This window comes from Athalia rosae, chromosome 1, assembly GCF_917208135.1.
Source record: "Athalia rosae chromosome 1, iyAthRosa1.1, whole genome shotgun sequence".
NCBI classification, from domain to species: Eukaryota; Metazoa; Arthropoda; class Insecta; order Hymenoptera; family Athaliidae; genus Athalia; species Athalia rosae.
In genome coordinates this window covers 1,368,408-1,381,061 of record NC_064026.1, presented here as the reverse complement: position 1 = coordinate 1,381,061, position 12,654 = coordinate 1,368,408, and the positions used below count along the sequence as shown (strand labels likewise).

Sequence of the window (12,654 nt, the reverse complement as noted above, 5' to 3'; positions counted from 1 at the left end):
AGTGGCGGAGAAGAAAAGAGCGAGGGACGGGGGACGGGGGACGCGATGGTTCCCCCGTGTCTGCGAATACCCCGCGTCTGCCCCTCCTCCGATATTTCCGGACCCCTGCCCCCCGTGCGCCTCGAAGAGGTCGACATAGGTGAGCCAACACCCGACCGAATACAAACAAACGCGAGTATCGCCGGAACATTTGCACGTGAGAAAACGATGGTATACGAGTTAGTCGGTTTCGAGTAGAACTCGCCGAGGGATGAAAAGGCGAAACTGTACGGAGCGAGTATCGAATGCGCTTTGAAGATCGCCCTACCCTCGCCTGTAATATTTTGCGTGGGATTCGTTCCGGGCCCTTTACCCGAAAAGTGGAAATGGAATTTCGTCCGCTAATGGAGAAGCTCACCGGCAACTGCACATTTACCGCACAGGGGCTCTCTGGAGGCTCGTCAAACGGCGACCAACATTTCCACTAGCGATTTTCCGCTAACGTTACCTTATGTAACTCCGAAACTTTCCCAAATCAAATACCGTATGCGGGGAAGGGGGGGTGAAACGTTGACGACCCTTCCAGAAAAAAAAAAGGTGCCCGCGATTTTTCATCTCCTCATATTTTTCGAGTCCCTCATCTCTCTCTCTGCTATTATTCTTTCTATTTCTTTTCACCGCCTCGCTTATTTTTCGTTTTCACCCTTTTCAACTCGTCGGCTCTCCACTCGCCGGCTCGACCCGTCGTTAATAGTTAACGCGCGTCGTTCGGGGTGCGTAGTGCGCAGTTGGCGATGCCGCTGCTCCTGCAGCTGCAACCGTCGCTCCGTCCCTCGGCCTCGTTCCGAAAACACTTATCTTTACGGCCGCCGAGCCACGCGCTACTCCGAACACTAGACTCACCCGCTACCCACTCTCAGCAGCAACGTCGGACTCGACTCGAGACTCGAGTCTCGAGAATCTAGACTTACCGGAGTTTCGAGCCTCCGCGCAACCACCCGAGGAAACGAACGTAGGAAACTACCAACGTGTCGACGTCGCCTCCCGCACAGACAGCCGAAGAACAATGCGTCGCAAAAACCTACGTGTGCACCGAATCTCCGTTTTGACCTACGTGTCCTCTCTACACCTTCGTTGATAATTTTTCGCACTTCGCGCCTCCCTGTTTCGCTTCCGTTTTCTAATCTCCCTCAATTCGGGGGTAAAGTATATTTACGGCAAAACCAATTTGAGGTGAATTTTCTTCATTCGAAATCATTCTTTCGTTTATTTTCGTGGCATTAATCCGGTGCCCGGTCTTTCCCCGGTGTTGGTCTTCCGGTGGCTAGTTTCGTGCAAATCGATAGTCTCGACTCGACGGTTCCGACGATTTTCAAGCGGAACTGGAACAGTTACTGGCGCAGAGCCGTTCGAACGGTCCAGTAAACCATGGCCAACGATTGCATTCAGCTTAAATCGATCGCGAAGGAAAATATCAGCCTTTGGCCCTCCGCCCCCGGCAGAGCGGTGGCAAAATTCTGAGCTTCCCCGTGCCCGGCACAAATTCCCACACACACAGCCTTCTCGCTACTCCAATTTCTCAAGAATAATGTCTATAATTGCGCCTCTCAGGTATAACTCCCGGAAAATTCCGTTGCACCATAAACTACCACCGTCTAAATTGAAGCTGGAAACGCGGTACTTGCAATTAGTTAGTCATATACCTGATACATTATCACTTCCGGATAATAAGGGTTGCGAATTATCCGCACAGTAGTCCGTAACGCTCCATAACCCGACTACATAACGTAACGTAAATCGCACCCTCCGCCCTTATTATGTGCGTTTCCATACCTGTGTATATTAATTATCTTCAAACTTTGGCGGTTCAATTCCTCCCGTTGTACGTACGTACACCGCACGGCTTTCGTACTTACGCACACGTAACGCAAACGACTCCGACACGTCTTCCGATCGTCGGAGGTTTACTGCCCTCGAAAGGAAACCGAGCCAAGTCGACGCGACGAGGGCCACACATGAGCGACGGAACATCATGGCCGGGCCTACGAGGGTAGCGGGGAGTCGTGCGAGCATTAAGCTAAGATAGGACTCCGCGACTCCTCCGATGGCTGGGCGCGGTGTATATACGTATATACCTAAGGGTAATAAATACGGGGATAAACTTTACTCGTTAACATATCGAGGCTGGAGGTCGTACGGCCGCGCTGAGTTTGAATGGAGAACGGGGTGACATCCTCGATGCGGATGTGGAACGGCGAACGCATGATATACGCAAACTGTATACGTATACGCGAACCGTACGGTATACGGATGTATGTACATTATTTCGGAGACGATCTCCCCCGGTACCCGCTCCCTTCTCGCCCTTCTCGCGTTACGCACGCTCCTTCGACTCGCCGTGCGTTTGTTCGTAAAATGTAACTCGATTGCCGCGAACCTTCCACCCCCTTCGTCGAGGCCCCCCCCCCCCCCCCCCCCCCCCCCCCCGTGCCCCACCGGCGGAAGCATCAAAATATTAGCATATTGATCAGCAGCATCCGTGAACCTCGCCGGGCTCAACCTCTTAAATTTGGGAACATAAAACCCACTTAGCCGTCGACAACCACTCCGCTATCCTTTTTATATCGAACTTGATACCTTGTAGTGCGCGGTGCGAATACCGCGCGTATCTTTTCCCGGGTGTTCTTACGCGAAGCACGGATATACGTATAGGGAGAACTATACGTATAACGTCGTACCGGTGCGGAGCGCGTGCTGCCGGATGTAATCAAATGGGGACGACGCGACCGTAGAATTTTCGGCGGATTCGCCCGTTGCATTGTCCGCAAATATTGTAATCAACGATCGAAAGCCGAGGCCGATGATAACCCGGGAATATGTTATTTACGATTTCAGATCGGCGAAAAAAGGTATCCCGATTAGGAATACGGGATCTCCCTTCGTCCGCGAGGGGCTTAGCGATAGCGCTGCCTGCTTGTTTTCGGGGAGGGAACGAGGCCATTTATGAGAGGGATGTATATTCCATACACCACTTAAAAACGGGAATCTGTTTATTGGTTTGTTCTTTTATTTTCATTTTTTTTATTTTTTTTTTTTCGCCGGTATCGGGAGGGTATTATAACAACGGAGATTTTCTCTTTTTAGAAACGTTGTTTGTACCGTTCTCGTTTGGAATGGTTTTATCGAATCTAGGGAGAAAGTAAGCGCGGATACTTGCGACACAAAGTGGATAGAAATAAAATTTCAATATTTTATTTTCTTTGAAAAACGTTTCCGCCGAATTTCGATGGCTGGTGCGGCGGTCTGTTGTGACAACTGGCTCTCATCTTGCGCGCTTCGCGGTGAGCTTTCGCTACGCTCCGAGATTGAAGAGATCCTACGGCACTCGAGTTGAACTTGAATTATTGTACTCGAAGCGAATTATACGAGCACTCTCCGATAGATCTGCTTGATTAAAAATCCCCCAGAGACGAGCTTACCCTGATAAAGTAAGAAACGAATGAAATAAAAAGTAAAAAGGAAGAAAATAATAATACCCGTTAATGTTGTTACCGGTTGAATTGCGTACCGCACCCCCTGAATTAATCTCTTCCGGGTAGTAGAAAAAATGGGGGAACGGAGACCCCGGAGACTCCGGAGGCTCAGAAATCCTGTATTCCCGTCCGTCCGTGTATAGGGCTAGGTACCAAGGGAGGTTGCGAAATGGCGAAAAATTAACGTCGGACCCTGGAGATTAGCCGGCCGTTAGATCTTCTCCTTTCGACCGTTGCGAATATAGCGATAATAGTGACAATGGTAACCAGTGCCTCGACTAATCCCGACTAATAGGGATCTACTTGTCGGGAAAGGTCGGATATACCGGAAGATGCCGTCGAGTCGCATTAACTTCCCTTTACTTTCCCTCTTCATCTATTTCTTCTCTTCCATCTCCCGTCGTCCCCCGTATACTCCGGTTTCCGGCACAGCGTGCTTTGCGATTCGTCAAAGGGTGCTCTCCCGCTGTGAAATGCACTCACGTCTTCACCAGCGTCCCTCGATCCTCCGCCAACTTCCTGTAGAAATAGAAGGGAAAAATGAACGAAAACTAAAAGTACCTGCTCGAGTACCCGTGACGCGTGCGTCGCGTCCGTCGAAAGCTCCGAGTGTTTTCCGACTTTTTTTCAACCGCCTCGACTACAGACCGACGAATCGACGATGAACCGAAAAGATTATTGTCGCACACCTGATGTGTGGAAAAAAAAAAAAAAAAAGAAAAAAAAAAAGAAAATCCCTCGAAAACAGCCGAGTTGAAAACATTTTCTTTCAACCGTTGTCATTTGCCGTCGCGATTCGTTCGTTTGAAGAACACGTGCGATTCGCGGGAGTAGACGATTAAATTCTTACTTTCATCAGCTCGTCGCTTCGGGGGAGGTTCAAGGTCGCCTCTTTGATCGCGGATAGTACCTACCGCCGAGTGCCAAGACCAAAATCACTCTTTCGCCCAGGGGGAGGCTGGTCGCTCCCGTTCTCCACGGGGTTTCGTATAACGAAACGCAACGGCAGCAGCCTGAGCGTAGGATGAAAGAAACAATATTTACCCCTTTGCCCGGAGGGAAGGCGAACGGAGGGACCGGACCACCCCGTACCGGCGGCACGCGTTCGACTCTCTGAAATTTGTAGAACGTTCGTTTTCACAGTCGTACACGTATATATATAACAGCGAAGCGATTTTCCGCCAAGGGGATGTTTGCGGAGTGTGAGGGAGGGGGGGGGGGGGGGGAGGGCTAATTGATTAATAAGCTCCATTTCGCGTTTGGACCACCGAACACTTTTTATGAAGCGTTATATCGATGACCTACACCCAGTCCGAGAAACACCGTACCATTCTTCGTAAGCTGTCGAAAGATCAAGGGCTCTGGAGAGGAGAGAAAAAATCGTCAATGAATGAGTAAATGAAAAGCCCTTTTGCATGTAATTGCAAAGATACCAATTAGATCGGTAGACCCCGATGAAAAATAACGAATACAAATTTTCGCGAAATGAAAAAGATGCGAAAACTTTCGCTTTTCTCGATATTTTCTCTTTACTTTATTTATCTCGTTTTCCTCTCTCGTTTTTCTCCACTACCACGGAGCTAGGCGGCGGGCGATCGGAGAGCGAGGAGCGTTTCGGTGTCGCTTCATCCCCTTTGGGGTACGCATCCGTCAACTACGATCGCTCGATTTGGCTGGCGCGTATCTCTCTCCTAAATTAGAAAGGGCGTGCGGATAGTCTGCATGGGAGTACAAGGGTGGAGGGAGGAGGGAGGAGAGGAAGGGTTACTACCCCATAGAGGGTAGGCGAGGTAACGCGGCATCGATTCCGAAATTTTCATCAATAGCGTTGGCGCGAGGGGTGGGGGGGGGGTTCTGCGGGAGCTACTCGTGGTGCGGTAAAAAGCGTTAGTTACAAATCGCACCGAGCTGCCTGTGGGACGGGGGCGAGCGAGTTCGTATTAGGGGTAATGGGCATTATCTCCATCGATCCCGGCTCAACTCCACCCGCGGCCCCGAAAACCCCCCTTTTACCGGCCCCCCCCCCCCCCCCCCCCTCCCGTCTCATTTTCCCGCTTCCCGCTTTATACCGCTTCCCAAGCCAACCCGCGGCAAAAACGCGGGAGAACTCGCCCGTTATGGGTTCGAAGGGGAGGTTCGGGGGGGCAGAGGGGGAGGGGGGTGGAGGCGAGGGCGAAACTGCGGGGGACGGGGGGTGAGGCACGTATATGCCCGGATGCCCTCGGATTCCCGGATGCCGGCAACCTCACCTCCGGTACGACGGAGGATCGGAGGCGAATCGGAGGGTCATCGGCCGTCTCTCGCTTTGGCGACGTTGCCGTGCGGCATCAGCCACACGGGGCGGATGATGCCAGTCCTCGCTACGCGATAGTTGAAACTCCGAGACGTCTGGCCCGCCTTGCAGAAAATCTGCAATCCAAGCGGATTCTCCGTCGCGTCCCGTTCGTCGTACGCGCGATACCGTATGACCGGCCGCTTCTACTTATCGCGAACGAGTTATTTTTCCATATCGTTCCCGATATCGATCGGTACGGCTCGATCTACTTGGACGGGCCAGATGTCGAATTCCCGTCACGGCTCCGCGAATTCCTGCGGGAGGCGTAAGCTCGGGGGGTACTCGCTACACTTCGTAATACCGGAACACCGGCCGAACGTACCCGCCGCGGGGAGATACCGCCGCGCGGCAATAGGAACGCTCTGCGGCGAAACCTGTTGAGTAGATCCCACGTCGACGTCGAGTACGTACGCCGCGTACGTAAGAGACGCTGGGGGTAGCGGAACGCAACGGAGCGAAATTTCCCCCTCAAATTGAGAAGAGAAGTAAAATGTCGAAGAATCGCTGCGGTTCGATATCGCCGAGTTCATGCGGATCCGCCGTTGACCGGGTGCGAGCCGAGGTCGCACCTAGACCCCGGTCGTCGCGGACCGCCGGTCGCGTCGACCGTTATTACCCACGTATGAGCGTAATTCGAAAAAGTGTGCGCGTGTCGCTCGCGTCGAAACATCGGCGACGGCGGTGGGTTTTTGAGATCGTGTGCGTTAGCCGGTCACACCGCCGCGCGATATGACGTACACCGTATGCGAAGTCCGCAGTTATTCGAATACAGCGAAGTGTGCACCATGCGATATTGCGTCGCTTTAGCAGGTTGGCAATTCTATACTTCCTCGAGTTAACTTTTAGCGAGCGCACACACAACAGCCGTATAATTTCTTATCGCTCGATACTCTTTCTCGTTTCATTTCTCGCTTCTCGCGAGTCGCTTTAGTTCTGAAACAACCGAGCACCAAACGTCGCTGCCTTACGCAGCGCGGAGTCTGCGGACTTCGTTACCCGGTCCTCTGGTCAGCGGGCGATCGAAGCGGCAACTCGATTTCAACGTTTCTACATTTCTGAGTCGTTGCAGCCGCCGCCGCCGCTCGTTGTTTATCTCCTCGAACTCGCGTCGCAATCACATCGCAAACAAGAGGCACCCGTTGACTCGTGACGCTTCCGCTCGAAACTTCCGGTCTGCCGACCACACCGCATCCTGCCCTGCCCTGGACTCTACCGCTGCTTACTACTCGTCCAGCGGTAGTCGCTACCATTTTAACGTCGTTCTTCGCGCCGACGATCCTCTTCTAACAGTGTTTAACAAAGTGACGCGGCACCACGTGAGGATTACGCCGCTTTCGTTGTTCGCGGTGCGTCGTCGAATTCTTCGAAATCTATTTCGAATCCAACGGCTTTGATCGATCGTTTCTCCAATTTTATATATCGTGTGTGAATCGCTTTGCCGCCAGTGAAACGGATCGTTCGTGAAAGTGTTCAAGTGACCTCAGAAGCGATTTGAAATATTTTTAGTTCTCCCTGGGCGCGACGAGGTGAGAAAAATCTCGACAGGGGATGGTGACGATCCGATAGCTGAGATGGCGTCGGTACCGGGAAAAAACAAACTGAAAATGGGAAGCGCCGGACGTTACTACGGGGCTTACCTACTCTATGACGTAGCCAATTCCTGCCTGGCATCCCTCCGTGCCAAGGCGCCGCTCCAGACGATGCAGGGAGCAGTCGGCGGTCCACCGCAATTATCCCTGGCACCGGGATCACCTGTGCACATCCAGAACCCCCGTGAGTGGAAGTTATCGTGGCGTAGACGTACGTCGACGTTAGAGCGACGCCGTACCGCGTCACCGCCTTACTAATTATCGCCAGCTCGTATAGCTATCGCGGGCTCGTTTCCGCAAGCGATACGCCATATACATGTACGGGCTATCGCGGCTATTGTTGGAGCGAGTCGATTGCGCCGCGTGAGAATATTACACGGCCGAGTGAATTTTCGTGCGAGTTAGCGAGCCGATACACGTGCCGTCCTACGTGTTACGAGAAGGCGCGAAAGTGAAATTAGAAAATTACGGTCGGCCGTCCTTCCCTCTTCTTCTTTCCCCCGTTTTTTTTTTTTTCTTTTTTTTGTTTTTTTCTCCCCCGTCACAGCTGCTAAGGGGAATTCTCCGGAAGCTAGTGGCGCCCGAGGGGAATCGTCGGTCCCCGTGATTCCGGGGGATTAAATGGCAAAATATCACTCGGAGCCGAGGAAGATCCGGAGGTTGCAAGCTCCGGCGTTTGAGAGAGAACGATGGGACGAACGTGACCGAAATATTCTCGTACACGTACGTCGTACATGCGGGGCGGATACACCGACGATACTCGGGCGACGGATCCCGTCCGTACGTCGAGGTTCGAGTCGGCGACCTCCTTAGAAAAATGTGAACTAAATAAAACTCCTTACGCGGCGGAACAACGGCGAGGAGGGGTGGGGTGGGCCTTCCATCGGGCTTTGCCTCGACGCGTCGAAACGTCGTCGTTGCCGCAATCGTCGGCGGGGGACGTTGTCCGCGTCGCCGCGGTTTCATTAGAACGAAGTCTCGCTGACTTTTTTTTTTCTACGTCGGACGCGCGCGGCTTTCACTGAAATCTCATTTCCGCGTGGCTCTGTTTAACGTATTTCCATCCTTAACGAGCCTCGTAAAGAATAACATAATACGCGAAATTAACAATTAAGAACGGGGAGCGTAAGGCGGAACCCCGCGCGAACTCCCGAACAACGGGGGGTCGCGCCGCAAACGCGGGCGGACCGCGGGTTGCCGGCGTACAACGGGGCGCGGTGTAAGCGAGGGTAATTAACCAGCGACGACCGCTACGAAACGGGCCGCGCGCCGTTTCAACTTGAGACCCCGAATACCCCGCTGAAGAAGAGTTGTGTGTATGTATACGCAACCCGAAGAAAAGCGACGACTCGACCGTGTACACGGATTTCGTTGAGTCGAGCTCCTCGACGCCCACCGCCCCCCCTCCCCCCCCCCCCGTTCCCCCTCGACCCACATTTTTACAAAGGAAATGAGAAGAAGAAGAAAAAAACAAGAAAAAAAAACGAAAACGAAAACGAAGAAGAAAATACCGCTTAACGAAGCGAACCCCGCATCGCTGAAAATTTCAACGAGATTCAACCGAGGGCCCGATAATTGCACCTTAGCGATCCACGTGTACACGCGCGTATGGAAGGCGCGCGCCAGTGCGAAAGCACGCGTAGCGTAAGGTGGCGACAACTGTAACGTGATCGAGCGACGACTGCACGTAGGTGCCGGTAGCTGACGGAGTTAACGAGCTATTGTTTCTCTAATCAATGTAAGACGCTTTACGATCGGTCACGCTTATGCGAACCTCCTTGTGTTTTAATTAAGATAAAGGCAATAATCCGATCTCGAGCTATTAGCGATTCCCCCGCCTCCCCCGCCTCCCCCGCCGCCCCTTTGTCTCCTAGGTATACCCTCACAAAGAACAGACTCCCTTCCTCCCGATTCACTTTGATATCAAACTTACTACGGACGATGGTAAGGGGAGGGGGAATTCTGCGGCTGCACTCGCTCGCTCGCCGAAGGATTATTTGCTCGAATGCTGATCCTCGCTTTCAACGAACATAACTATAAAGACGTAGAAAACCACGATCTCGCCGGGGTGAGGGAATAGCATACGTTACGGGGGTTCGTGGCAAATTCTTATAAATCAAAAGCAGGGTATCACAGACGTGGGCCGACGAATAGCGGGTGTAGCAGCGGCAGCAGCGGCAAAGGCGTCGTCTGGCTACCATCGAACCTTTACCACTACCAGCTTAGGTGCAACACGCGGGGTCTCTACGTAACCCGAGAGGGTGTCGGTCCGAGTTGTGTGGGTGGCGAAGGGCGTTGGTGTTGAGATGAAAAAGATCGCGAGGAAAAAGAAACGATGATTTACCTCCGACCTGTCTGTCTGGGGCTATCTGAGAAAGGAGTTCGGATAAACTTTCGAAATATGTTTTGCGCCAAGGACGCGCGGAAAGTATAGCGCTCGGTTAATAATAATAGCGTATGAATTCGTTTACCCCGCTCGTACGAGCGTAAAATGACGCGAGAAAGGGTTTACGCCGAGTTACGATATTACCTGCGTGCGAAAAAAAAAAAAAAAAGAAAAAAACGGAAGGCAAAAAATTTGGAGAAATATCGCGAGTGGTACAGCGTGGTCGGAGTCGAGCGAATGAATATCGGCGTAGAGAAAAAAATGGGAAAACCGTGAAAAAGATGTTGATGGAAAAAATAGAGGGAGGGTTCGGGGGAAAATTCCGTTGATAATTGTTCCGCACGGATGCCGTCGTACAGCGACGTTATTTATGAAAGCTTAAAACAACAAGTTGGTAGTCGCGTAAGCGTGCGGGGCGACGAAGCAGCAGCGGCAGCGGCAATGAGCTAACGGCAAACCAGCCAGCAGTTCCCAAGTACGGGCGGTGGTGCGCCCCCTTTTGTTTAAGGGAGGTTAATAAATCACGATTAGTTTATAAATAGTTTGCAACAAAGTGAGAGCCGCTCGCTTCGTCTGCTCGCTTTTGCTACGCCGTGTTACCGCTATGAAGTATAACCCAGGGGTACGAGGTGGCAGGGGAGGGGAGGGGGGGTAGGGGGTCGACCCGCTGCATAATAAGTTGACTGGCGTGTATAATTATTTTTTTCAACCTTTAAAGGTCGGCAGAACGGACGTATCGCACAATTCCTCTTTTCAGCTGGGCGTGTTCGTTGACCCGCCATCGGAAGATAATTAAATAAAAATAGATCCTCGTAATGCGAGGGACCGCGGTGCCATCAATCGAAGTTGGGCCGAGAATTTTACGTCCTACGCTTCCAACGGCCGCTGAATCCCGTGACCAGGAATATCGACGAACGCATAAATACGTGCACCGGGTCGCCCCTTTGAATCTATAACCTTCTCTCGTCATTCGGAGAGTATTACATTTATTTTACTTGAAAACCATGAATTAATGGCCCCGAGGGGAGGCCCGCGATCGACTCTTTTCCGGCGTGTGTACACAACAACTACATCCGTATGTATATATGTATGTGTTCCACGCGCGCCTAGAAAATGCGATAAATTTAAGGACTGAAATGATGAACAAAATTTAGACTAAAACTTGGTCGATTTGCGACACCTGAAAGCGTTCATCTGAGCCTAACGACGCAACTCTACCGCCGCAAAACCACATCGTGTGCGGGTTGGAAATCCAGGAAACGCGTGTTTTCCCCCCTACACTGGGGTACGTATAACCATTCCAACTTTTGACTTTCGCGAATCCCCCGTAGCGTTTCGATCATTGAATTCAGGGATTCGGGGATCGCTTTCGAATCGTTCGAAAATTATTTCCGTTATCGTACAACATTATCGACCGATCCGCGTCCTCCGTATTAAAATATATTTCCGCATAAACCTACGTTACACACACCGATTACCGAACGCATACCTACGCGCGTACACCTCGTTCATTGTTCGAAATCATTTCCCTTAAATTCTTGCGGAAATTATGGGAAGCTCCTTAAATGTTTAACGCACTTTTATGTTCCATGGATATTAAAAGCTACGCTATTATCGTACACCATACCTTTCTGAATGTATGTCGAACGCCCACGCCCGGCTAAAGGCTGTAAAAGTAAAAGTACGAAAGTAAAAGTGTGCCTAATAATTTTTTCAGCGATCAAAAAATCACGACTCACGTATACCCGACTTATCCGTTCCGAACACCCCCCCGCCCCGCCGCCCCGCCGCCCCGATCATTTTATCGTACAAAGGAGGGAGAGGAGAAGGAAAGAAAAAAGAAAAAAAAAGTTACGACTCCTGAAAATTGGGACTCCGTTAGCGGCGCAGCTGGGATAAGGCTGTATATATAGATATAATACATGAATAAATAAATAAGCGCGTTCAACGGAGCGTGGTAAATCGGGTTGACGGTGCAAACCATCAGCCAATAGCTAACGGTACCTGCGGTATATCCGGCGAAGCTGCTACCGCCATGGGGTTTGAGGAGACCGTTCGCGGTGTGTAGTAACTCCGACGCGACCCCCGAACCCGGCTGTAGTTGACCTACCCCAAACCGGTCGATCTCGGTTCCCGCGGTAATCGTCGCCCGGTTCTCCGATTCATTTCGTTGCCCGAATTCGTCCCCGCCACGTCTTACGTCCAACCGCCGCCGGACTTTGCTTTTCCCTACCCCGAAACATACCCCGACGTCTTCCGGTTGCGGGACGCGTTACGGGGATACGCTTACTCTCAGCGGTGACGAAATTCCCTTTGACGGAGCAACGTTTGAACGCGGATGAGAAAATCGTGGTTTATAAAGCATTTATAATAAACGCCCGAAATAAGTTCCATCAGCCGAACTACTACGGTAAAAGTAATTAAAGGTATTCGTGTCCTCTGGTAATTAACTTTCGCGCAGTAAAACTACGTAGGGCATACGGTATAACCCGGGTATACGAGGTACGTTTCATCGCACGCTATGCTTTTAAAACTAATCGGTATACCCGGTATGTCTGTGTATAGGTATATATATATATATATTATACGTAAATATATCGTCACCGCCACTGCTACCGCGCCGTATCAAAGTTTCCGAACAAGTGTCACGTTATTATTACGAGTAAATAAAACCCAACCCGCCAACCCGCCCCCCCCCCTGAAACTCACCCCCCCCCGGTTTATGTTTTCTCTATAGCTCCGCGCTAGCTCCGGTACCACTGCCGCTATTTTCCTTCCTTCCTCTTCTCGTTGTTCCGTGGTATATGTGCATAACTTGGAGCCATACCGCGG

The 12,654-nt window shown here is 51.5% G+C and overlaps 1 protein-coding gene across 6 annotated transcripts in view; it reads left to right on the top strand.

Moving 5' to 3' along the window:
• LOC105693444 (nucleolysin TIAR) overlaps nt 1-12,654 on the top strand; it is a 360,079-nt gene that overhangs the window by 255,997 nt on the left and 91,428 nt on the right. The window contains exon 1 of one of the 6 annotated variants that reach the window (XM_012413380.3): nt 6,776-7,620. The exons of the other annotated variants lie outside the window; for them this stretch is intronic. Coding sequence (XP_012268803.2) covers nt 7,419-7,620 — 202 coding nt within the window. The 5' untranslated portion in view covers nt 6,776-7,418. Of the gene's footprint in view, nt 1-6,775; nt 7,621-12,654 lie in introns of those variants that run through there. 6 annotated transcript variants of the gene reach the window in all.